We start from the raw sequence: 26,847 nt of genomic DNA on the forward strand, positions 1-26,847 counted from the left end.
CTCATTTCTATTAATCTGTGTCTCTCCACGTGACTGTGGCTTATCAGGCAAAGTTCTGGTATCTGTCTCCTCTGGCAGCTACATGGCTCTCCCTGACTCCATCTTCTTTCTCCCAGCATTCAATTTAGGTTTCCTGCCTAGCTCTATTCTGCTAAGCCACGGGCCGAAACTGCTTTATTCATTGACCAATAAAAGCAACATATATACAGAAGGACTTCCCACACCAAGGGAAGAATTTAGGCTGAAAATACAACACTCCAGGTAGAATATGGATATTCCGATAGACTGATAACTCCATAAATATGAGGGTATAGGCCTTATACTTAGTTTGAGTTCCTGTTCCAGGAGCTATGTGATATACTGTTACATATATCACAGATGATCAATAAATATAAATGAAAATTCTCAATGGTAGTACTAAACAATAGGTAAATGATATTATGAAGCCAGCATTCAGCCTCTGTGGTTTTAAGCAACCTCGTGACATCAGCTTTGTGGCATTCTTCAGAACAGCAGATAATGCCAGAACTTAATTACCCAATGTGATCAACTGGATGTTAGCAGAACTCTGATATACTGCTGGCTCTGTTCTCACAGGTCAGCATCTTTGTGTTAAGGCTACATTCAACACTGAATTCAGAGCTTCCATTTCTTTTTTCCAGAGGAAGCCATTTGTGTGTCAAAACAATGCAGGCTTAGAAGGTATAAGTGCTTATAATCCCAGCTCTGTCCCTGGCTCGCAATGATACTGGACAGTCATTTAATTTCTTTGAGATTTGGTTTCCGCATCACCAAGTCAGGGCTGATGCTTCCATTTTGTACAATGATTGATTTAGAGCAGTGTTTGCACAGCATCCGTACAGCACTGCCTGCTTCTTAAGAGACATCTGTTAATGATTAGCCAGGCTCAGTGTCCCCTGACACTGAGAAGGAGAAGAAAGAGGTCGTAATTCGAACACTTTCTTAACTGAGCCTTATTGCCTGAAAAACATTTCAAAGTAACACAATTAAGGAGCAGACTTTAAGCACAGCAAAAGTTTTGGACCGAATGCCTCTGAAGTAGAGATGTAAGTCTGTGGTTGTCTAAAGAGAACTCACTAACCTTTCCAAAAAGTTAAAGTTGAAGGCAAGCTACTATCTTTATTAGTATCATCAATGTTCTACAGCTTTGCAAGTTATTTATGTAGTTTTCTGATATTGAAAAGGGGTGTTGACCTTAGATTCCACAGTTTAAAAAAAGTGTGTAATTTACATAACAAGACATACTTGTGATTTGTTTCTCCAGGGCTACAACCGGCCAAAGGCCTACATTGCTGCCCAGGGTCCACTGAAGTCCACAGCAGAAGACTTCTGGAGAATGATATGGGAGCATAATGTGGAAGTCATCGTTATGATAACAAACCTTGTGGAGAAAGGAAGAGTATGTGGTCATCTGTCAGTTAGCGGTGCTTTTAATTAGATAATCTTATTTTGTTTTATTTTCTAAGGCATGGTTTCATGTAACCCAGGCTAACTGCAAACTCTCTACAAAGTTGATCTTGATTTCCTAATCCCTTCTTCCTTTCCATCCCATGTGCTAGAATGGCAGGGCTATGAAATCATTTCCAGCTGCTTCTAATATCTGATATAGTCAATATTTGAAACCAGCAAAAATTATGAAAGATAATTGTATTCTTCCTAATTATTTTTATCTTATATGTATGGGTGTTTTGCCTTTGTGTACATCTGTGCACACTTGCCCTGTGCCTGTGGAGACCAGAAGAGGGCATTGGATCACCAGGCACTGGAATTACAGTTTGTGAGTTGCTATGTGGTTGCTAGAAATTGAACCCAGGTCCTCTGGAAGAGCAACAATTGCTCTTAACTGCTGAACCAGTTCTCTAGGCCCACAGTATTCATTCTAGTATCATGACAACTCAAAGGAAATTGTTGCCATTATCAATGAAAATGTTTTATCATCAGGTCAAGTGATCTACTTCTTCAATGCATTATTCATAATATAAAGAAAAGTAAATTGAACTCATGAAAACCAATGAAGAACAGAGTAGGTTTCAATTCGTGGAACCTAAATTTGAGTGCCGAGCCTATAGTAACCCAGTGCTCCTGTTTTACTTCCCTTGTCTGAAAGATGGAACATGGTACTAGATCATATGAGATGTCTTTCAGACCTGTGATTCTATCTCTGGATCATCTAAAACTGATTTGCCGTTGCTTAGGAAAGAAGAGAAAATAGTCAAGAAGTGTCGGAGCTCATTGATAGGGTTGGAGAAATGAATGGACTGGCTGGTCTTCCCGAGGACCCAGGTTGAATCCCAGCACCCAAATGGCAGCTCACAGCCATCTGTAACTTAAGTTCTAGAACATCCAGTGTCATTTTCTGGCCTCTGTGGGCCAGAAAACACACAAGTGGTGCATAGCTATGCTTGAAAAACATGTATGAAAAACATACATAAGGCACCATAGGCCATGCCCATAGACCGTTGTGGCGAGGCATTTTCTCAATTGATAGACATAAGAGAATATACAACGATAATAATAAAGAGTCCATTCATGTCAGTCTCCCAGACCTTTACTGTCTTCAAGAGTGATATGCACATTGGATTTTGAAACATGAAAATTACATAATTATGTTTTTCTTTTACAGAGAAAATGTGACCAGTACTGGCCTACTGATGGTAGTGAAGAATATGGAAGCTTCCTAGTGAACCAGAAGAATGTTCAGGTGCTTGCTTACTATACTGTGAGGAATTTCACCCTAAGAAACACAAAGATAAAAAAGGTAAGTGTTTTAGGGTTTCTATTGCTATGATAAAGCACCATGACCAAATGCAACTTGGTGAAGAAAGGGTTTATTTTAGTTTATGACTCTAGGCAACAGTCCGTTACTGAGGAAAGTCTGAGAAGGAACTCAAGGCAGGGGCCTGATGCAGAGGCCATAGAAAAAAGCTATATATTATCTAGCTCCTCATGGCTTCCTCAACCTGTTTTCTTATAGTACCCAGGACCACCAACCCAGGGGTGTACTCCCCACAGGGAGCTGAGTCCCCCCACATCAATCGTCAGTAAGGAAAATGCACCATAGGCCATGCCCATAGACCGTTATGGCGAGGCATTTTCTCAATTGATATTCTCTCTCCCAAAGTGGCTCTGGCTTGTTTATGCTGTACACCATAAATACACGTAATTCTTACTTGCTGCTCTCAGCTGTCTGCACTCTTCCAGGGCTCCCAGAAAGGAAGATCCAGTGGGCGCCTAGTCACGCAGTACCATTACACTCAGTGGCCTGACATGGGCGTTCCGGAGTACTCCTTGCCAGTGCTGACCTTTGTGAGAAAGGCTGCCCAGGCCAAGCGCCACGCGGTGGGGCCTGTTGTTGTCCACTGCAGGTGAGTCCCGAAGACGTGCTTCTAAGCGTGCAGGATTGCTTATGATGACACGAGGGAGCCACTTTCCCAAACCAGAAGCGATTTCATGCAGTAGGAGAAGTTAAATTATTTTCCTGTCCTCCTAAGCACTGACCAGTAAGACCGAGTATGCTAGACTCACAACTGGAAGGCTGGAGATGTCACAACTGGAAGGCTGGAGATGTTGCTCTATCTGAACTGGACTTCAGCTTATTAACTGTATGAGTTAGGGACAGCGCTGCTTTCTTCCTAACATCTGTTAGCCACACACAACACCATAGGGTGAAAATGCTTAAAACATCATCCTTGTCCTGACTTAATCTGTTGTCGAATTTATCATGCCAGCTTTATATATTAGAGAAAGCAAGGCACTCAGACGAGGAGAAATTTAGCAAGATAAACCTGATAATTTTTTAAATACTTTGGCTCCCCCAAATCTCTTTCTTGTTTCCCCAGCTCCTTGAAAGTCACGCTGACTCTATTAGCAATTCATTGTTGCCCAAGAACTAGACTTTCCAAGAGGAGGCTGATAAAAGGAATAACACAGTTGGGCGGGGGAGAAAAAGAGAGCAGTTCGTATTGGAGATGTCACTGTAATGTTCTACAGTTAAAATAATCAAAGCTAATACTAAACAAGTATGACAAGCATCATCACTGCCCAAATCACTTTGACTTCTTTATGTAGGATTTGAGGAGAAGCAGGGGCTGTGTTTACACAGCAGCGACTTTGATACACAGCTCATCTGACACATTTTAATCACCTGCTTGGTCTTGTTCTCAGATAAAGTTGGAGAGGTTGATCCTGGTGGTTTTTTTTTTAATCTGGTAACTTGACAATAAACTGAAGAAAACCAGAGAATTCAAGGAAGCGGGCTTCTGAAGGTCAGGGATTGTCTCTCGGCAAAGGGACAAGGGTCTGACTATTGTGCAGAACAGGTGCTAATTCGAACTGTAGTACTTGTGGGGACTTTTGAAAAGAAGCCCTGCCTGGATTCTGTCCCTCAGACAGCGGCTCTAAAGAAGGTGGACAATAATGGCCCTTTAGAAATGGCAGGAGATGTGCTTTATTCCTTGTGTACTCTCGGAGATGAAATTTTCAGCTGAAAGCCCCATCGAGTTCTCTTTTTCTCATTAGTGTGAAAACCTTTGCAAACATGTCTACTTGGCAGCACAGACCCTGGGACCTTTACCTTTCAAATCTGTTGAAGCTGACGGCTTCATTTCTGTCAAACTAAATGTCTGCTTTACTCATGTATCCCAATGCATAATATTTTCTTTGTAGAGTAGACAAACAACAGTAACTCTTGGAACTGTTTTTGAAACATCCCTCAGAAACAGCTAGGTTGCCTTGCAATTTGACCCACAGCAGAAACAACCAAAAAGTAAACTTATTTATTTTAACGTGTTAGCCCAAACTGCCAAACTCTCCAATTTTAGATCACGAAGTTTACTTATGGCTTATTCTCTTGGGGGAATGGAGCTGTTTTTCTCAATGTGACAGCTAATAGTGACCTACCTTCACACTCTTACTGTACTTGACATTAAAGAGTTTTTCTTTCTTTTCTTCTGGTCAGTGCTGGTGTCGGGAGAACAGGCACATATATTGTTCTGGACAGTATGCTGCAACAGATTCAACACGAAGGAACCGTCAACATATTTGGCTTCTTAAAACACATTCGTTCACAAAGAAATTATTTGGTGCAAACGGAGGTATGACTTTTTAAATACATCTTTAGTAATCTAAAGTATGGAGGTGTTCCTGAAATCTAGGTGCGTTGGTCTCTGAGAATGGCTGTAAGGAGGGACTACTTATAGTAAAAATAACAATGACAGAAATGTATTTGCTACAGGCTGAATTCAGAAAAAGGCCATCAGTGAAGTCTTTGCCGGGCTTCGATCCTCCATAAGCTTGGAGAGTTGTGTGCTTTCTGGCCTTGTTTTGGATTCTGGGGCTGTGTGTATCCTTGATCATAGGAACATTATTCTAATTTTTCCCTCTGTCTCTTCATGGCTTTCTTCCCTCTGTGTCTAAACTTCCCTTCTCTAATGTGAATGCCCGCCACCTCTCTATGCTAATCATACCTGTGGTACCGCTATCTATAAGTAAGACTGTATTCAGAGGTATTCCTGTGCTGAGTTTCAATTTATCTTTCAAGGAAATACAGTTCGACCTATAACAGTAAGTTACAAATGAGTCATGACTAGGACAGCTAAATTCTGCCCATTTTGTGAGAAAATGAGGGCTTTCGGATGGTATGAGCTATGGTAAAGTCTCAGCCTCAGTAGAACGGTCAAAAGCCACCCATGCGAGTGAACAGCTAACGCTGCTCAATGTGGGAAATTAATGGATTTGGTTGCTTTTATTTAAAGTACATGATCAAATATAAGACAGGGCAGAGTTTAAAGATCTCTGTGTTATTATTTCCTATTTTCAAATGAAAATAATTATAGATTGAAAGTTATGATACCAACGTAAGCATACTAATACATATGTGGCCAGTCTGAAACAAAAAAAAAAAAATAATAACAAGCCAAAGCCAAATTCCATCACTGAGATAACTTTCTGCTAGACAGAACCAGAGAGAAGTCTAACTAATGAAATATAGGAGAGTGTTTGAATACAAACCAGACAAACTTGTTCCCTGTGGCTGTGACAGAACAGTGTGACCAGAACCATTTGGGAGAAAAAGGTTTGTTTGGCTTACAGGTTTCAGTCCACCAGCCATGGAAGACAGGGAAGGAACTGAAGTAGAGATTCTGGAAGATTGCCGACTCTCAATTCCCCTGACTTCCATAGCTACCGTTTTTATACAGCCAACACCTACCTGCCCTGGGATGGCATCACCCACAGTGCCGTGGGGTAGACCCCCTTACATCTCTTCACAATCAAGAAAATACCCCCATAGACACACCCACAGACTAATCTGAGGGAAACAATTCCTTGATTGAGCGATCCTCCTCCCAGGAATGTCTGGGTTTGTGTTGCAATGACACATACCTAACCAAGAGCCTACTTTGCTCATATGTAACAGGCTACCAGGAGAGCAAAGTATTTCCCATGAGAAGCACTCCCTTGGCCCCAGAGCTTCTGGTGAGGTTTGAGACTGCAGGAGGGCAGAGGACTTTGCTTTACCCTTGCGAGTTTTCTGTCCTTGTCTTCACCAAGATCGACGTGGGACAGAGAGAGAGGTTGTTTCTCTCTGGACCCCCTCTCCGGTCTGCTTTCTAACCATTAGCAATCTTTGGCAAGACCTCTCATGGCCATTTTGTTGAACGCTAGCATTCTGTCAATGCAAGTTTCTGCATTTATACCTAGGTATCCGCCAGAAAATCTAAAGCTGTCTTCCTGTCACCATTGTTTTCTCAGGAGCAGTACGTCTTCATTCATGACACACTGGTTGAGGCCATACTCAGCAAAGAAACAGAGGTGCCGGACAGCCACATTCATTCCTATGTTAATACACTCCTCATACCTGGACCAACAGGGAAGACAAAATTAGAAAAACAGTTCCAGGTGAGTTTCCTTGCTTCAATGCCTCTCTGCTGTCACTACAGAACTGAATGTCCCTGTAGCTCCTCATTTGACTAGACAAGGCCCACGTGGAGGAGTTGGGAGTGTTGCTGGAATAATGGCTTTGCATTTGAATCACCCTTGTTCCTTACAAAAGGTGCCAGGGCCAGGAGATAGAGTTTAAAGAGACGCTTAATTCTAGTAACAAGAGGAAAAGTTGTCAGAAACCGTGGGCTAACTTTGATAAATGCAGATGTGACCCAGGAAAGAAGGACGCAGAATTACAGAATGAACAGACAAGACTCAGAATACAAACTGGAGAAGTACTCTTTTTGCTTTCAAAAGAACCAGACCACTTCAGCACAAGAGCAGTGGCTCAGGCTGTTCCTGCTACTCTTGGAGACAACCTGTGTCTCACTTGAAACCCTTGGGCTAGAACAGGTCACCTACCCACAATAGCTGCCTCAACCCCAGTTTCTCCCACTCACCAGTCTCGCAGAAGAAAAACCAGTGAGGGAGGGAGACATGCTTTGTTTGTTCCCGAATTTCCAAAATGCTAGTGCTCCGACTTTTGGAAATAACTTTGCAAAGATTTCAGAAAGTGCGTGCTAGCCGACCTGCATCTTGTACCAGAGAAGGTACAGGCTGAGCCTGGAAATGAGGGCTGTCCTTTCCCTGCACACAACCCACGCTATCCTTAAGCTTCTCAAGGTTTCAGGAGAAACAGGGTTACTTTCTAAGGAGAAACTATCTGGGGAGAATTGAGAAGACCCTAGGAAAGGCTCAGAAGCTTTAGATTGAGATCTTTTCTTCTTGCTCTTTGCCTAGCCCACAACATAGTGTGCTAACTGTCAGCCCCCTACCTCTACCTTCTTGGAGCTTCCCTTTTTGTGCTCTGGGAAAGGAAGAAAAAGATTGGGGTGACTGCTGACCCCAGACTTTGTTTTCAGAAAGATGCCGTGTCTTTCTCAGCAGGCCTATGTGGGTTTCAAAGGGATGGATTGGAGAAAGTATACAGTCTGGTTTTTAGAAATAATAAAGAAACATAAATCAAGAAAATTAGCTGGCAAGCATAACCTTTACAGAGATAAAAGGAAATCTCACTTCCTAATTTTGAAGTTATATCACCTTTATATCAATATAAAATATATATTTTATTGTCAATATAATCTCACTTAAATATGATTAACCCAGTGCACAGCCACATAAGAGAACTCATACGACTTAAGATGAATTAGTCAGGGTTGAAATAGAAATAAAACTTAAACATTCTTCAAAACAGAGATTTGGCTCTTTTGTTCCTGTTCACAATATAAGCATGGAAACGCAGGTGTAAGGTGCACTGTCTCATTTAAAACAGTATTCATTCAAGTTCATATAAAGAGAATTTTCTTTAAAACAAATTACATCTCTATTCTATGAATACTTACCAGATACCTATTAGATGGCAGGCTTCAGTGGTTAGTACTGAACTATGAACTTGTGGGCTGAGGCGATGGCTCAGTTGGTAAAGTGCTTGCTGCATGAACATGAGAGTGTGTATTTGCATTCCCAACCCCACAGGAAAAACTTCACATAAGTGGTGCGGGGCCTGTAATCCAGCCTGTGGAAGCAGGTTCCTGTGCATCTCTAGGCTCGCTGTCTCATCAGTCTAAGTGAATCAGTGAGGTCCAGGTTCAGTTAGAGATTACTCGGGAAAAATGAACTTCTGACAAAGATATGTGGTATCAACCTCCAGTCTCTACATAAACACACACACACACACACGTGCGCGCTCACACACAGACATTCACACACTCACATAGTAAAGGAGCAGCTGGAGAGAAGGCTCAACAGTTGGGAGATCTGATCTGCTCTAGCTAAGGACCCACATTTATTCAAAGCACCCACAATGGGTAGCTCATATACAGCCTGTGACTTCAGCTTTAGGGAATCCAGAATCCTCTTCTGGACTCCTCAGATACCTGAACTCACATATACATGTAACCACACACACACACATACACATGCACACATAATTTAAATTAAAATACATCTTTAAAAATTAAAAGAGCACATTCAACTCTTACTCTCATGGTGCTTGCATTCTATCGAGAGAGAAAGATAAGAAAGTAGACAAACCCAGAACTCTGGGACGTCCCACTGTGGAAGGAAAGATTCTGTAGGTGCACAGATGAGGGTGCAACTTAGGGACTAACTGTGTGCATCCAGAAGAGGACTCGTTTGACTTGTCCTACAAGTCAAACATTTGCAAAGGAGAAAAGTCAACTATAATAGCTCATACTCTGTTAAGTAGGAGGGGGCGATGGTCTCTGTGACTGAGAATTCAAGAGAAAAGGCACGCAAACACAGGATGTGGTGGAGGACAATTGCTCAGATCACTTGTATGTCTATGTAACTTTGAATTTCTAGAGGCATATTAGCAAAATTTTTCTTGTTAAATCAAATGACTGAGGTACAGGGCTCTAGAAACAAAAAGTTTCCTTGGGTGTGATTCTATGGACACATGGTACAAGGAGTCACATCCGCTGATGGCTTTTTTGCTAAATGGCAAAGTCTCGAGTTTCTCAGAACATCACCTGACAACATGATAAGCATTTGCATTCGTGTATCTGTGTGTGTGTCTGTGTGTGCGTGTGTGTGTAAAACTCTCCACCTCTTATAAAATATAAAGCTACTAGGATTCATTCATGGGAGCTCTAACCTAAAGACTTAATGTAATCCTAGTCACCTCCCCAAATCTCCACCTCTATACACCATAGCTGACCTCAGTTTTCACACTCTCAATACCTCACAGCAGGGATTAAATTTGAACACATGAAGCCTTGAGGAGCACATTCAAACCATCACCAAACAATAGCGGAACATGCTTCAGTTAAGGTGTGTAGTACGTAACTTAATACTGAATTTAAATGGTAAGAGATAAAGCCTGGATTAACTTGGAGATGCTTATTTGAAGTCTGGGATCTGGGTAAGATGAGTACTAAAAATGAGGTGTTTATGAAGGTTTGAGAGAAGGTATAGAGAGAGACACAGCTCAGTGGGAGAGCTCTTACCTAGCACACACCATGCCCTAGGCTCAAACCCCAGTACTTCAAAAAAAAAGCAGGAATGAAAGGAGTTAAGAGGGGTAAGTGGAAAGCAGGAGAGAATAAGGAATGGTGACAGATAAAAGAATCCAAAGAAAGTAAGATTTCAAGCAGAAAGAAAAATGAAGAGGCAGCAAATGCTGATAACAAAGGAATTCCTGGGCAGAAGGCAATGGGGCTGAACTTTTGCAGGAGCTGTGTCACAGAAGTGGGGCGTTGAAACCAGATAACAAAGTTACAAACCAAATGACGAGAACACAGCAAGAAGCAGGCGAGAAGAAGGATAAGGCATTAGAGGAGGGACGATTGGGACAATATATTGACAGATGTGTATGAAAATGATCTGGTAATGCCTGTCTCTTTGTGCAACAAGCTTTTAAAAAATCAGCTTTATCACCTCGAATTCCAACTAAGCCTCAATGACATCTTTAACATTGTCGTCTCCTGAATCTAATGGAGCTTACGTCCTGTCAAACATGTCTTGACTGTTTTCTGTCCCTCCGGTTGTGGATTTAATTCAAGTCCCTACTGGGTCTGCCTAGATTTGTTACTGTGACGGCTGACTAGGTCATCATCCTTGCTGCCAGCCTGACTCACAAGTGCCAGCAGAATGAGCTTCTAACTATATCTGACCGCATCAGTCAGATGTAGAAATGGCTGATAGTTCACAGAGATCATCAGGAGAAATCTGTTCCTCTCACAATTGGAAGTATCTTGTGGTACCCTTTAACATCAAGCTAAAGTCGTCTCTCCTGTGTGAGCACCTCACTGTCTGCCACTGTAGTGATAGCACTTAGAACAGGCTTTCGTTATCAACCTTAATGCCTGCCTGACTTTTCATTAAAATCAGAGTTCTTAAAATCAGAAAAAAAAAATCAGCTTTATAAACCAACTGTGTTTGAGGAAGCATAGAGAACAGTCACATAGCTCTTTTTAAAAAGTGGTTTTCTGAAGTCCGTAGAGATGTCTCAGCAGTTAAGATTGATTGCTGCTCTTCCAGAGTACCTAAGTTCGGGTCTTAGCACCCATATCAGGTGGCTCTCAACTAATACAACTACAGCTCCAACAAATATAATATCAGGCTGGAAGCTGAGAAAAAACACAAGGAATGGGCACAAGTCTGCCCTTGATGCAGGAAGAGGAAAATATTCACAAGCTAAGTAGGTACATGCTGGGTACAATGGCCCACACCTGGAATCCCAGCATTCAAGATGCTGAGGCATAAGGGTTGCCACAGATTCAACATCAGCCTGGGCCACAGAATGAGACCCTATTTTCAAAAATGGAAGGGGTCATAGAACATGATTAATACTTTAGAAATATTTTTCCATTTTTTAAGATAATATATCTATTTTTATGCGCATTGACATTGTGTCTGCATGTATGTCTGTGTGAGAGTGTCACATCTTGGAGTTATAGAAACTTGTAAGCTGCCATGTGGGTGCTGGGAATTGAACTGTGGTCCTCTGGAAGAGCAGTCAGTGCTCATTGCCACTGAGCTATCTCTCTAGCCCCCTAGAAGTATTTTCTAACCTTAAATAAAAACATACTGTAAAGGTGGGAGTAGGAAATAAGGCTTTGCCAGATTTTTAAGAAACAAAAATTTCCAAATATTGGTGGGGAAAAAAAAATCTAGGTGGAAAATCAGCCCATCTACTTTATGAAACACATAATTATTTGGTACCAAGAAGGTGTGTGTTTACGACATTTATAGGGCAGTGTCAATAGAATGGTATTTAAGGTTTCAGTCACCGAAAACCAACAGTACACACTTTAGCATCCTGATGAAGTAGTTTGTAGGATTCCTTCCAGAAATTTAATAACTATTTAACACCAGTGAAAGTAATTAGTGGAGAAGGAGGGCACAGGGCCACAAAGGAAGCCATCAGGGGGTCTCTCTCATAATCAAAGGTCTTGAAATACAGCCTAGATGCTTCAGGACGTGACTAGAAAGGGGCTTAAATCAAGCCATAGGAAATAAGTCGGCCACGTTTGCAGTGTCCTTCTTTTGTCGAGGGGTTGTCGGTGTGGTTCGGGCATCTGTGGCCGTGTGTGAAATGACCTGCACTCTTCCTTGCCTCCCGTATCAGCTTCTGAGTCAGTCCAATATTCTTCAGAGTGATTACTCAGCAGCCCTGAAGCAGTGCAACAGAGAGAAGAACAGAGCATCGTCCATCATCCCTGGTATGTTACTCGGAATCCTGAGAAATCCACTCGGGTTTTTATTTCCATAACAAAAGGCCCGCACATCTATCTTTAATAGACATGTATACCAATCATAATGTTATGTCTGTTGTCATATTATTCTAATTATACCCAGTATGTGATCATTTAAAAGGACTCAAGTCCTTGGCGTCTTATCCAGAATGAAAAACTTGGCTTTAACAATTCATTAGCCGATTAGTTTAACCATCAAAGGCTCTCGTTGAGAAGTGTAACTTTGGTTAACATTTGGGAGTTGTTGGGGGAAAGTGGCTCATCACAGCGAGCACGTTTGTTTACTTGGAATGTTCTGTGTTCCAGTGGAGAGATCGAGGGTGGGCATTTCGTCGCTGAGTGGGGAAGGCACAGACTACATCAATGCATCCTACATCATGGTAAGTCAAAGACATCCTGGGAGAGCTTACCAAAAGCCTGCGTGTTATCAGAATTAACAGCAGAGCAGGCTGGCTCCCAACAGCACCTCTAGGACATAATTATGGCACACAGTTATTAGCGACCAGAGGAAAACCAGCACACCTTGAGGTTTTCATGTGTGCTGGAACTAAAGAAATCTCAAGCAAAATTAATAAGTTAGCACAGGGTCTCAAATTCACCCTTTAGAGCTAATGGACAAATATAAATCATATGTTTCCATTCCTCAAACCAATATGTGGCAGAGACAGGACACATCCGCAGGACACAGGAAGCTCAAATTCACTATAGTTAGCACCCCAGGTTTTTAGCATAGATCTTCCCTGTATACTGGATTCACTTGAGCTATTGGGTTTCTAATGACCTTTTCCAAGGAGGTTGTCTGCTGAGTGGCTGGGTGCTTTGATGGTTTCATGATCCTTTATTAACATCGCAGGATGGTCAATCACACAGCTTGGTTTCAAATGAGAGTCTTAATCTTAATGCCCAAGCCATTGTTCTAGTTGGCCAGCAAAGACATGATTAGAGAATATGCGTGTGGGGAACAAGGTGATATGCAGATACTGCTGTCGAACACACCCCACTTCAGATGAGTCCGTGGGAGAAGTGAAAGACCACACAGTACACAGCATGGAAACCATTTGATCCAGTTACCCCACTTTCCAGGCTTCATAGATATAACCAGAAAGGAGCCTTCCTGATCCCTCTCATAGGGGAGGCAGCCATGAGGCCAAGACAGGTGACCTATGGTGAAGAGGTGTGAGATTTAGTATTCTGATGCCAGGAGCTTGTGGACAATAAGGATTGTAAACTCTGTCATGGATTTCCACTCTACCTAGTGCAAGACGCATGTGCACAAGCCATTTTGGTACTTCTGCTCCTAGTGGTCATAGCATTGCTTAAGATAAAGTTGCCCTCAACACTGAATTTTACCCCAGTTTGGTCACCATTAAAATGAAAGTTATGGTTTCTATCTCTGTCTCATTGATTCTTTAATAGGAAGGAAACTATACCTAGCAAATAGACAGTACCCAGCAAATGCTAGTTGTAATTCAGTATTATTTCAATACTATATCTACAATTAAATTTACTACTTTAACACAAAACATGTTTCTCTGCCAAGTCCTATCAGGGTTCTTTTATCTTGTCTTTGGTTTTGTAGGGTTATTACCAGAGCAATGAATTTATCATCACCCAGCATCCCCTTCTACACACCATTAAGGACTTCTGGAGGATGATATGGGATCATAATGCCCAGCTGGTGGTGATGATTCCAGATGGTCAAAACATGGTAGGTCACTTTTGTTTCATTTCTTACAAGGATAACATAATATTGCAATAGCCAGAAGCCTATCATGCACACACCAAAAAGGTAATCTTATTTCTACCTAATGGACTAATCTCCCTGGAGTCGTGCTTTGCTGGGCTGGATTAGTTATATAGTCTATAGTCCTACTGGATCGAAGTAATGAATGAGAGATCTAAATGAAAGATTAAAATTGCTAAAGATGCATTTATGATGCTACGTAAGCACATCAGGAGCGCAACTACAAATGACCCAAGTCCTTACTCTTCTATTGGCATTTTCAAGATAAAATACATAACATTGTGTTGAAAATCCCATTTAAGTCTCTGTGTTTTTATTTTATTATTTTGTTTACAATCCCATGAAGGCATAGTTGAAGAAGTAGTTACATTTTCCTAATAATATCAACCAAGGCTGTTCCATGTTGACTTGGTAGTGTGAGTCTTTTTTTGAAGAAGAGGGAGATTTAGGAAACTTTCAAATTTGTTCTTTGAGAATTTCATACATGCATAAAGTGAAATAGGTTCACCCCCAACTCCTGGATTTTCCCAACACACACCTCTCCCAACATGAAGTGTTTGGTTTATCCTTTTTAAAGAGTTCACTACAATTATTGTTGACCATATATGCATAGATACATCACTGTCCATTGGAATATGGGCACCCTACAAGTGCCATAGCCCCAAAGAAGAATAAATCCTCCTCTGCAAGCTGTTCTCACCTCAGCTCCTCAACTAGAATGGTGCCCCATGAGCTCCTCTCCTGTCCATACTAGAAAGCTTCGTTTTTTAAACAATATAAACTTGTAAAGAAAGAGTCTCTACAGAATCAGAATATCAGTGGCACGTCCACTCTTTTCTCTGTGTTTGTAAAACCTAAAGACTTAGTCAACATTAATGTTTGACTTGGGCTTTGCATATATCCTTAATTAACCCTCATACTCAGTTCGCGTATCTAAAGTCACAGAGATTCCAAATCATGCTAGAAACTGATGAGCTCTTGCTTTGTCAGTTATAGAAGCAACAGGCTCAGTAATGCTACTACTGTTGAGTCAGGAGCACAAAATGCCATGGCAATAGTTTGGGTGGTGCGAGGTTTTATTTTACACACATATCTAAGGTGCATTAAGATATCAAGATCATTTTAATGGTAAATTTTGTTATTTAAAGAAAATTTTGATTTGAAATTTGTACGCCAACTAAGGATCTTATTTCACAATCAAACCAATGAGCCAGTCTGAAAGTCTATGCCCTTCCTTGGTCTCCTTCAGGCAGAAGATGAATTTGTTTACTGGCCAAATAAAGACGAGCCCATCAACTGTGAAAGCTTCAAAGTCACTCTTATGTCTGAAGAACACAAATGTCTGTCGAATGAGGAAAAACTGATAGTTCAAGACTTCATCTTAGAAGCTACTCAGGTATGGAGACATGCTAAGGGATGAACACATGCCCTGCTCTTCTGTGAGACATGTGCTAACTTGGGAATCTTTCTTTTTTTATAATTCTTTTTTTAATTGTTTTATTGAACTGTTTATTTTTCTCAGCTTCCCTCCCTTCCTCCTGCTTCCCTTCTAGCCTCTCCCATGCTCCCAATCACTCAGAAAATCTTGCCTTTTTTTAAATTTTTTTTTTAATTTATTTATTTATTAAGGATTTCTGCCTCCTCCCCGCAACCGCCTCCCATTTCCCTCCCCCTCCCCCAATCAAGTCACCCTCCCTCATCTGCTCTAAGAGCAATAAGGGTTCCCTGACCTGTGGGAAGCCCAAGGACCGCCCACCTCTATCCAGGTCTCCTAAGGTGAGCATCCAAACTGCCTAGGCTCCCCCTTTTTTAAGAAGTGGAAAAGATTTCGATTTCTTACAAATGCACAAAATTCCAGAACTAACCAATATTCCTTTACTTACAATGTTTACTTCCAAAATCAGACAGAATCATCAAGCCATTAATCTTAGCTAAACTAGACAATCCTTAACTCTGTGTTGTCAGAAAAGCAAAGATTTCTCTTTTACTCCAGATTGGTTGCCGAGAGAACTTAGGTTAAAAATATTTTTTAAAAAATTTAATTTTAATTCACTTTACTTTGAGATTAATTTTTATTTTCTGTAAATGGATGTCTTATCTGCTTTTTTGTCTGTACACCACATGCATGCAGTTCCCATGGAGTCCAAAAGAAGGCATCAGATCCCCTAGAATGGGAGCTGCAGGTGCCATCACATTGGTGCTAGGAATTGTCCTCTGAAGAGGTGCTAGTGCTCTTAACGGCAGAGCCTAATTCCACATCTTTTGTTTTAAAATCAGCACGGTGTCATGCTTTCCTCTCATAGGTCTCCGTCGTTAGTAAGAAGGCATATTTCAAGAAAATATTCATTACAGATCCGTTGTCTTGTTCGACTGATTATCCGATCCCTCTCATTGCCTAGCTCAGCCTTAGGAAATACAGCCTTTCCCTAGTATTTTACAGAAAACACACTAAATAATAAGCATTTATGACTAACTCCAGTTCAATGCATCTCAAGTATGTAAATCAAATGTCGTTAGTGTCCTAATCTCTAGAAAGCCAGTCCAGGAATAATAGGTAGTTCTAAAGCAACGGGTGGGAAGGCAAGATAAAGTAGGCATTTCCATCCACTTCGTTTATAGCTACTGTCTCTTAAAAGTCATAGCATTTGAGGCTGGTAAAGAGGTAAAAGATGATGCTGTATGGAACAGACTCACTTCACCATCCAGAAAGTTTGTTAAATAACGAAAGTCAAAATCTGGGTGTCTGTTATTTATTTTTTATAAAGACTATTTTTAACATAGTATATATAATACAGTACAGTGATGCAGTAAATGATTCACAGGCTACTGAGTTCAGTAAAGGAACCTAATCTTGACCTTGAAGATCCTTCACGTTCCTACTCGTTCATGTTGTCCTCCCTTCAGATATAGTAACCTGTTCCTGAATTCTTTTGACTTACTTCGTAATTGGGTATATGTCAATTCTGTTTGCTTCTGCTATCAACATATCCATTATGGTTTCTCTATTTTTTTTTTTTTTTTGGTTTTTCGAGACAGGGTTTCTCTGTGGCTTTGGAGCCTGTCCTGGAACTAGCTCTGTAGACCAGGCTGGTCTCGAACTCACAGAGATCCGCCTGCCTCTGCCTCCCGAGTGCTGGGATTAAAGGCGTGCGCCACCATCGCCCGGCTTGGTTTCTCTATCTTATATTTAGGCCACTACTTGTTTGAAGTTGGTTTTTTGGTCTTTTTGCTTCATTTTGTTTTGTTCAGATTTTTGCTATTTCAAGTGGTACCTCACCGAATGAAATGTGTTTACACATATGCAAATTTTTCATGGGTCCACCTTAGGGTCATGGAGAATCAGCACTTTCAACTTTTCAGTGTTGTGATTGCTGGAAAAGTGGGCCTATTGCCCTCCCGTTTAGAGCCCACAGGAAACTTGGACTCTTCTCTCCACTGCTTGTGTTGGGGATGAAATGACATTTTTTTGCTCCATTAGTTTGAATTTTCCTTGTTGAAAATGAAGGTGAATATCTCTCCAAAATTGTATTGGTCATTGCATTGGTAATTAATTTCTAGTGGTAAGCCGTCAGGGATTTTGCCCAAGTTTCCATTAGAGCCTTAACAACTGACTTATTTACTTATGTGGGGTCTTTTTAGAGTCTAGCTACTAATCCCTTTCCAGCTACATATGTTGCAAATATTCTTTTATGTAATTTAAAATTTATTTATTTATTTTGTAAATGAAGGTTTACAAGCCTGATTCATGTGGATTTTATTACCTCACCCATTTTGTTATGAAGAATCTATCACTTAACATTCACTGTTAAGAAAAACCCTGTTGGGGATCAAGGATGCAGTTCAGTGGCAGAATGAAGGTGTAGCATGCAGGCATCCCTGGGTTCTATTCTTTGCACCAAAACCAGACTGAAAACCACAACAAGATATGTCTGAAATCAAGACACTTTTTCCTATGTAGCATTGTGTTCTAAATGTTTTGTATCTTACCTTTATTTTTTGTATTCCTTTTTGCAAGTCAAGAGTACACGTATATTTTCCATACACTATCACTGCCCTAATGTCCCAGCGCTTACAAATCAGCAGTACCAGCTCAGCCACACATGTAGCATTATGGACTTGTTCCTAGCGTCACCACCCCTTTCCAGTGGGCTCCTCATTGCTCCCTCTGGTAACATGGAAATCCCTTCATTTTAGCTTATAATAATTCTTGATATTTGATGAGTCAATACATGACTTTATTTTCTTTGTTAATAGTATTTTGGTTGTCTGGGAAGTTTACATTTACTGCATAAAACTGATTTTGAGACATTTGTCCCATTGCAATGATTTTCTCCTTCCACAATGAGAGATGATATTTCTTTTCATTATCTAGCTTCAGTTTCTAATTTTTTTCCAGTTGTTCCACTTGTGATAAACTCTTACTAGCCAGCACCCTTTAAAAACACTAATTTGTGCTTTCTTCTTGTAGGATGATTATGTTCTGGAAGTAAGGCATTTTCAGTGCCCCAAATGGCCAAACCCGGATGGTCCCATTAGTAAAACATTTGAGCTTATAAGTATTATCAAAGACGAAGCTGCTAACAGGGATGGGCCCATGATTGTTCACGATGAGTAAGTTTCACAGTCTCAATCGCTGTACACCTCTGGGTATATGCATGCTTCTCTTGTCTTCAGACCAGCCTGGTGCTTTGTGCGCATGTGCTGATTCAACCAGAGTGGATTTGTTTATCATCAAAGGTCACACAGAACATTTTCCCTTTTTTGTAACTTCTGGTAAAGGCTAAAGACTTAGATATGAACACAGAATCTGCTCTTACGCTTTATAGCGGGGGCATTTGTTGAGATGAGACAAGTTTTCAGCACTGGAAGCTACCCCAGGATATGTCTCAGCTATTCACTTCTTGAGGAAGGAGTAAAAAATGACTATTGTTTCATGTTTCTTGTTGGGTTTGTTTCTGTTTTTTTCTGAAAGAGAGCTCTTTATCCAATGATTTTTTTTCTGTTTCTGTAACAATGAAAAATGCTAGAATTGTGTTATATAGCTATTCTATAAGGTATATAGTATATATATATATATATATATTGTAACTTCAGTCAAACATGTTTTACCTGCCCATTTAATAGAATAAAAATAACTATGCTTACGCAAACAGTAAAGTTTCTATAAAGGACTTTGCTGTTAATGCCATGAACACTTGGCACTCTGTCCAATTCAACCTTAAGTCTTGTACAATGAAAAGAAGGAAAGACATGCCATTTCAAGACTGTGCTCTCAGTTACAAAGGCATTTGATGCATCTGAATGGAGTCTTTACCTTTTCTCTTTACTGCAAGGCATGGAGGCGTAACAGCAGGAACTTTCTGTGCTCTGACAACACTTATGCACCAACTAGAAAAAGAAAATTCCATGGATGTTTATCAAGTAGCCAAGATGATCAATTTAATGAGGCCGGGAGTCTTCACTGATATTGTAAGTGATGAACCTCATCTTTCATTTTTGAAGTATCACTTCCTAGATGGTACTAAAGCCTTTTTATCCTATATAAGGAAGATCACAGTGGTTGGTAACATTCAAGCTAAATTACAAATCTGCACCTTGTAGAAGACTGGCAGATTAAAAAAAAAAATCTAAGTCACACCATCCCTTTTTACAGGATTCATTGTGAATCGTAATATCTTTAGTGGAATTAACCACAAATCGATTTCTTCAGCAAATTATGGACTTAAATTCCTGGGGTTCAAGTAGGGCCTTCACAGAAGCCCAGGAGATACATCTCAAAGACTTAAATGTTAGAACTATTAACTCTTCTCTAGCCAAATCCAGTTTCTTTTTGGTTTGTTGTTTTTTGTTTTGATTTTTGGGTTTCTTTCCTTTTTTTTTTAATTGATTAACTTTTAAAGTTTCATTTTACATTCCAACCACAGTTCTCTCTCCTACTCCCCCTCCCCCCAGCCCACCTCCAGTCCAGTCCTCCCAATGGGTAACAGCTCAACAAAGTCTGGCACATTAAGTTGGGGCAGGACCAAGCCCCTGCTCCCTGCATTAAGACTAAGCATGGCATCCCACTACAGGGAATGGACTCTATCAAGTGAGCTCATGCACCAGGGATAGATCCTGGTCCTATTGCCAGAGGCTCCTCAAATAGTCCAAGCTTCACCACTGTCTCCCACATATGGAGGGCTTAGTGTGTACCATGGAGGCTCCACACCTGTCAGTCTAGAGTTTCTGTTCCGCTGTCTTTGTAGAGTTCCCCTTCATGATCTTGACCTCCCTTGCTCATATATTCCCTCCTCCCTCTCTTCAGTTGGATTCCCGAAACTCATCCTAGTGCTTGGTTACAGATCTCTGCATCTGGTTCCATCAGTTACTGGATGAAAGCTCTATGATGATAGTTGGGCTGGCTATTCACCAATGTGATTACAAGGGAAGGACAGTTCAGGCACCCTCTCTACTATATGTCCTCACTCATAAGTGGATACTAATTAGATGTAAAACAAAGAATAACCAGACTACAATCCACAGCTCCAGAAAAGCTATGTAGCAAGGAGGACTTTAAGAAAGACAAATGGATTGCCCTAGAATAGAGAATTAAATAAGATCTCTTGGGTAAACAGGGGGCAGGGCAGAACAAAGAAGGGGGGTGAGAACCTGAGGGAACAGGATGGTGGAAGGGGAGGGATGTAGTGAGAGAGCAATGAAAGAGATATCTTGATAGAGAGAGCCACTATGAGGTTAGGGAGAATTCTGGTGCTATGGAATGCTCCAAGAATCCACAAGAATGACCCCAGCTAAAACTCCTAGTAAATCCGGGATCTTAAATTGACCAATTACTGATTCCTGGGTGCTTTTAAGAGGAAAGAGTCATGACAGTCAAGAATGAGACACACTACCTCCTGTTCCACAGTTTAGCTTAGAAAGAACCTGGAAGTTGTTATTATTGTAACAAAGTAATGCCGAACTTGATGAGAGTCTCCGGCAGATTTAGAAGTCCTGGCATCACTGTTGTCTTCTTAGCTGATTACAGATAAGGGCCTCATCGAAGGATCATCTGGTAGCATGAAACCCATTTTCTCAGGGCAGACCATCAAAGCAGGCAGAATGATAGAGTGTGAAGAACATTTGCTGAGCAGTGTGTCCAGTCAAGGTGCTATGCTCTGGTGATATACTACAGTCATTGTTGAGCCCTTTCTGTGGATGCACAGAAACATGTGATTACACAGTGATTAAAGGAAAGTAAGATGCTTATCTTTGAGGGTTGGGGTATATGACTCAGTTAGTAGAATGCTTCCTTAAAAAGCATAAGGAATGAGTTTTGATCCCCACAAAACATGGATGAATAGTCCAATGACTTGGGAGGCAGGGACAAGAGTCTCAAGTCATCCTCAGCTACATGGTGAGTTCAACACCAGTTTCAGGTTTATGAGACAAAGAAAGAGGCAGAAAGGGGAAAGAAAGACATTGCTTTTGAAAAGGCTATAAATGCTGAGCACCAACAAACTGCATTTGCATCATATTCCGACTGCAGAAAACAAAGGAATAAGAACTGAGTGCTTATGACTGTCTGATGTGCATGGGCTTCTCCTCCAAATCCAATGTCCACTTGCTCATTCATTACAAAACAATTTTGACGTAGCCAAATAGGTAAAAACCAAATGTAGATTGTGCACCTCCGCTGAGCACAAGCCCTTAATACAGCCCTGCACCCTTCTGTGAACACTGCCAAAATGCATCTGAAATCCATTCCTGGCTTCTGCAAATTCATGTCTCTGTGGAGCTTCCTGTTTGTGATCTCCCTCTCTGTGTTTTCTAGGAACAGTATCAGTTTCTCTACAAAGTGGTCCTCAGCCTCGTCAGCACAAGGCAGGAAGAGAATCCATCTGCCTCTCTGGACAGTAATGGTGCAGCTTTGCCTGATGGAAATATAGCTGAAAGCCTGGAGTCTTTAGTTTAACACCGAAAGGGTACAGGACAACCCAGTCTAAGCATTGTTCTCATCTTTCTAAAGTTAGAAAACATGAGTCAGTTCTGTTGTCTGTTTACTTCCCGTGACGTGATGGTAACTCATTCTGCTGCCAAATTGACACCATTAACAATGTGTGCCTTTTTGAAAGACTTCTTGTAATTCACTTATTATGTCGAAACTAAAACGATTGAATTTTACAGGGTTTCTAAGAATTGAATTATGGTATTTTTTTTCCATATTGATTTTAACAGAAAAATTTCAATTTATAGATGATAGGAATCCCCATCCTTGGAAAACATTTGTTTCTAAGTGTCAAATTTTTAGCTGTATTTGTAGCAGTCATCCGGTTTGCGAGAAATGTAACTTTTAATATAGTAGATTGTAAGTCAACCACTTCATCCCCGATGTCATCCAACATTTTACAACTGCAGAATTCACCTGAAGGAGCGATCTAATAACTTATGTAAATACTGCTGTGATGTCTTCATGGACCAAATTTATATTTATAATTGTAGATTTTTATATTTTACTACTGTGTGAGTTTTCTAGTGGTGTACTTGAGGTTAATGATGTAGTTTATTCTCTGGTCTTACTTACTCCACGTGTCTTCTGAAGTTGTACTGTGCTAGCCAAGGCACTAACCCTGTTTCCGCATGTCATTTTAACTCTTGTGGGAAATAGAAAACCACTTGTTTTAAAAGATGTTTTTATGGGAATAACACCTTACCAAACGTTCCTTGAATGGTTTTTATCCAGGAAGTTGCAAAAATAAATATATTGCCATTAACTCGTGTTCACGTGTGGAATGTTGTGCTGACCGATGTGTGGGAGAAAATTACGAACATGGGTCCCACTGAGGAAAAGTGCAAAGCCCAAAGAAATGAGACAGAGTATCAACCTGGGGTTCCTATCACAGTTTGAATGTAACTGAACCCATAATCTCATAGGGAGTGGCACTAATTGGAGGCGTGGCTGTGTTGGGGTGGGTGTGGCCTTATTGGAGGAAGTGTGTCACTGTGGGGGGCTTTGATGTTTCCTGTGCAGGATATCGCCCAGTCAGTCAGTTGACTTCCTACTGCCTTCTGGCCAACATGTAACCAGCACTTTCTCTGCCTACATGCCTCCATCCTCTCCACCATGATGGCAATAGGCTGAACCTCTGACACTCTAAGTGAGCCATTCCAATTAAGTGGTTTACCTTATAGAATTGCCATGGTCCTGGTGTCTCTTCACAGCAATAAAAACCCTCACTAAGACTCTAGTTCCCAGACTGTGCTCCTTGTGGTACTCAGGGAACTCACAAAATGTTATGATTTTGAGTTCAACACTGTTGCAGGAAAGCCTGCTTGTTCGGCCCCGGCCGCCCAGCTAGCTTAGCCCTGAAATAATCACACAGAAACTGTAATTATTAAAAACACTGTTTGGCCCATTAGCTCTAACTTCTTTTTTTTTCCTTTTTTTTTTATTGATAAAAGGAGAATAAAAAAAAAACAAATTTCCACCTCCTCCCAGCCTCCCATTTCCCTCCCCCTCCTCCCACCCCTCTCCCCTTCCTCCCACTCCTCTCCCCCTCCCTCTCCAGTCCAAAGAGCAGTCAGGGTTCCCTGCCCTGTGGTAAGTCCTAGGTCCTCCCCCCTCCGTCCATATCTAGGAAGGTGAACATCCAAACTGGCTAGGCTCCCACCAAGCCAGCACATTGCATAGGATCAAAACCGCGTTATTGACTAACTCTTACATACTAGTTTAACCCATTTTTATATCACCACGAGGTTGTGGCCTACCAGCAAAGTCTCAGCACGTCTATCTCCAGCCGTGGGTCCATGGCTTTCTCTGACTCTGCTTTCTTCCTCCCAGAATTCAATTCTGTCTTCTCCGCCTACCTAAGTTCTGCCATATCAGGCCAAGGCAGTTTCTTTATCCATTAATGCTAATCACAGCACGCAAAGGGAAGTCTCACATCACTACATACCATTAATTCATTGGAACCTGCTTGCTTAAGCAGAACCATTAGGTGTTACTTTTCTCTTATGAAATTTCCATGATACAGATATGCGTGACTCCCCCAAACCCATGGGTTAAGATTTGCACCCCTAGGCTGGCAGAGAGAAAAGGCTCTGTCCTGTGGGGGGAGGGGAACATAGGGAACAGGAGCAGGAGGCTTCTGGGCACATCATATCTTTAGGCAGGAAGCAGACAGAGAACAGAGAGGGGGTTCTGGCTATAAAACTTCAAGCCTGTGCCCATGACTCACTTCTACCAAGATTGCTCTATCTCCTATTGGTCCCATAACTTACCAGAACAGCACTAGAAAGTGGTCAAATACAAGTCTATGGGGGACGTTTTACATTTAAACCACAGTGTCCTTAAACAAAGGGGGCCTGAGAATGATCCCTGTAAACTTCTCACAGTGAGAAGATCATAACTGAGGGGAAAAAAAAAGAAAGAAAAAAGCAAGTTCTTGCCAGACTTGAATCTGCCAGCATTTTGGCCTTGGACTTTCTGACTTTTCAGTTTCTAGAACTGTAAAGAGAAAAACTGTGTAGTACACAGACACCCAGAGCCTGGTGCTTTGTTATTTTAGCCCAAGCTGGCTGTGAAGACTGCTGCCAAGAAAGTAAGAGCACCATGTGCCAGGAAATGATGGGTTCTTGCTTCAGAGACAAGCTGTGTTTTAGAAGCTGCTGGACTGGCTGCAGACTCCAGTTTAAGCAAAGATGCACCTAGTCAAGAGGGTGGAAACCAGGAAAACAGAAGGCCACATATTCCAGAATAGAAAAAGCAGGTAGTCTCTGTTATCATAAGGATCTAAGAGCTGTGCAGAACTGGGAAGCAGGAAAACTAAGCCATAAATAAGCCAACTTTGATGCTTGAAGCAGTCTCCTGCCTCAGCCAGAAGTGTTTAGAGTACTAATTAAGAGGACACTGGACTGGGTGGTGATGGCCCAGGCCTTTAATCCCAGCACTCAGGAGGCAGAGACAGAAGAGCTCTGTGAGTTCAAGGCCAGCCTGGTTACAGAGTGAGTTCCAGGATAGGCAGAGCTACACAGAAAAACCCTGTCTTGAAAAACCAAAAAATAAAAGGATACTAGGTGAAAATATTTCACCTGGAATAGCAATATGCTGAATGTATGATGTTCTGATACATTAAAAATCTCCCTTCTTAGTAAAATGTTGAAATGTTACAGCAGGCAGCTTTAAATAGTGAGGAAAATAAATGAACACTACATCAGTGTTAGGAATCGAGACATTATTGGCCTTAAATTGTAATTCACAAGTTTTTTTTCACCCTCTTAAGATAATTGTCTTCAAAATGGAAACAGAATTTGATGGAATAAGTAAAACATAGCATGAAATAGATATGTTTGATTACATCCATAACAAGAAATTCTAACTAGTCCATCACCAGTGGTAGTTTGTAAACAATTCTCAAGGCACAAACTGGCCTTAGAGAGAAGCTTTTCAGGTAGGCTAATTTTAAATACCTCCCTCCACAATTTTATATAATCCACTCACAACATCTCAGCTTCCTGTTACATTATTTCAGTCCCGTGGTTGTTACAATAGTACCAAATTATCCACAAAGAGATGGACTGATGCAAAGAATTTATTATCTTTCTTGCTAACTTAATTACTTTGTATTAAAAAATTACTGGCATCCAGGATCTTAAAACTAAGGTACTAAAATAGCAAGTGCTATTATTAACCTTGTTATGTAATTATTTTTAAGCAACATAGAAAGTTAAAATTATGCATTTCTAGTTTTGGTTTGGGTTTTTTTTGCTTTTTTAATATTTATTTATTTATTTATTTATTTATTTATTTATTTATTATGTATACAACATTCCTTCCATGTATGCCCACATGCCAGAAGAGGGCACCAGATCTCATTACAGATGGTTGTGAACCACCATGTGGTTGCTGGGAATTGAACTCAGGACCTCTGGAAGAGTAGCCAGTGCTCTTAACCATTGAGCCTTCTCTCCAGCCCCATTTGTTTGCTTTTTTTTGTTTGCTTTTTTTTTTTAACATGTATGTGTTGTTTGTTTTTAGACAATGTTAAATAAGAAACCTTCCCCAATTTTCCTATGTGGTAGTCCAGTTTGAAGTCCAAGAGAACACATAAAAAGGCTCAGGGAACTCTCAAGGAAATAAACAAATAATATTGAAGCCAAGAAGAAAGGCTAAACCCTGGGGTTCCCAGTGCTGTTCACAGAATCCACCACTCTGCCACTGTCCTTAGGACTCCAACCTGTGGCAGATTGTTTCTTAAAAGACCATCTTTGTCCCATGTCCCTTGACACTCATGGAACTCATGGAACTCAATGGAACAGATGACCCCTGTCATCTAGACAGGTTACGACTACCAAGGTCGAGTAACAAAATGCTTGCATCTGATTCCCTTGGGATGTTGTCTTGAACAATGCCACCAAGCCATGACTCAGAGACACACAGCAGTGGAAAGAATCCAAGGTCAAGCTTCCAGCTGATAACCAGATGAAGGCACTGACCGTTGATGAAGTGAGACACCCAAATAGGCTCTCCTGGTTGCCACCAACACAGCCCAAGTAACACTTTGTGGGACAAATAAGCTGTTCACATTGAGCCAGACCCTAACTGCATAGCAATGAGCCGGACAAGCGACCCATGCTTTCAGCCGTTGTAAGTGGGGACTGATAAAAAAAAAAAACAGAAGCACTTTGGCCACTACATGATCTTTTTAAAACATTGTTTAGGTTGTCTCTGTGACACATGCCGCTGGAGTAGCTGTTCTCACCCCTTCGTCTTGCTCTCCTCCCGTGTGTTACAACATCGCTTCTGCTTTCTTCCGTGCATGAGCTCAATTCCATTCGGCTTCTATTCCTTTTTAAGTATCTCTCTCCATCTCAAGAGAATAAATTTTTGCAAACAATTTGCTAAAC

The 26,847-nt window shown here is 41.0% G+C and overlaps 1 protein-coding gene across 4 annotated transcripts in view; it reads left to right on the top strand.

Moving 5' to 3' along the window:
• Positions 1-22,721, top strand: part of Ptprz1 (protein tyrosine phosphatase receptor type Z1) — a 171,788-nt gene extending 149,067 nt beyond the window's left edge. The window contains exons 18-29 of one of the 4 annotated variants that reach the window (XM_075953832.1): positions 1,286-1,420; positions 2,645-2,779; positions 3,223-3,386; positions 4,979-5,114; positions 6,772-6,918; positions 12,095-12,188; positions 12,528-12,601; positions 13,801-13,929; positions 15,215-15,361; positions 18,434-18,576; positions 19,299-19,434; positions 21,776-22,721. In XM_075953832.1, coding sequence (XP_075809947.1) covers positions 1,286-1,420; positions 2,645-2,779; positions 3,223-3,386; positions 4,979-5,114; positions 6,772-6,918; positions 12,095-12,188; positions 12,528-12,601; positions 13,801-13,929; positions 15,215-15,361; positions 18,434-18,576; positions 19,299-19,434; positions 21,776-21,916 — 1,581 coding nt within the window. In that variant the 3' untranslated portion in view covers positions 21,917-22,721. The remainder of the gene's footprint in view (positions 1-1,285; positions 1,421-2,644; positions 2,780-3,222; positions 3,387-4,978; positions 5,115-6,771; positions 6,919-12,094; positions 12,189-12,527; positions 12,602-13,800; positions 13,930-15,214; positions 15,362-18,433; positions 18,577-19,298; positions 19,435-21,775) is intronic. The other 3 variants (XM_075953833.1, XM_075953834.1, XM_075953831.1) reach the window with 3 other exon arrangements.
• Positions 22,722-26,847: the final 4,126 nt, after the last annotated feature.

Source organism: Microtus pennsylvanicus, chromosome 19 (genome assembly GCF_037038515.1).
Source record: "Microtus pennsylvanicus isolate mMicPen1 chromosome 19, mMicPen1.hap1, whole genome shotgun sequence".
NCBI classification, from domain to species: domain Eukaryota; kingdom Metazoa; phylum Chordata; class Mammalia; order Rodentia; family Cricetidae; genus Microtus; species Microtus pennsylvanicus.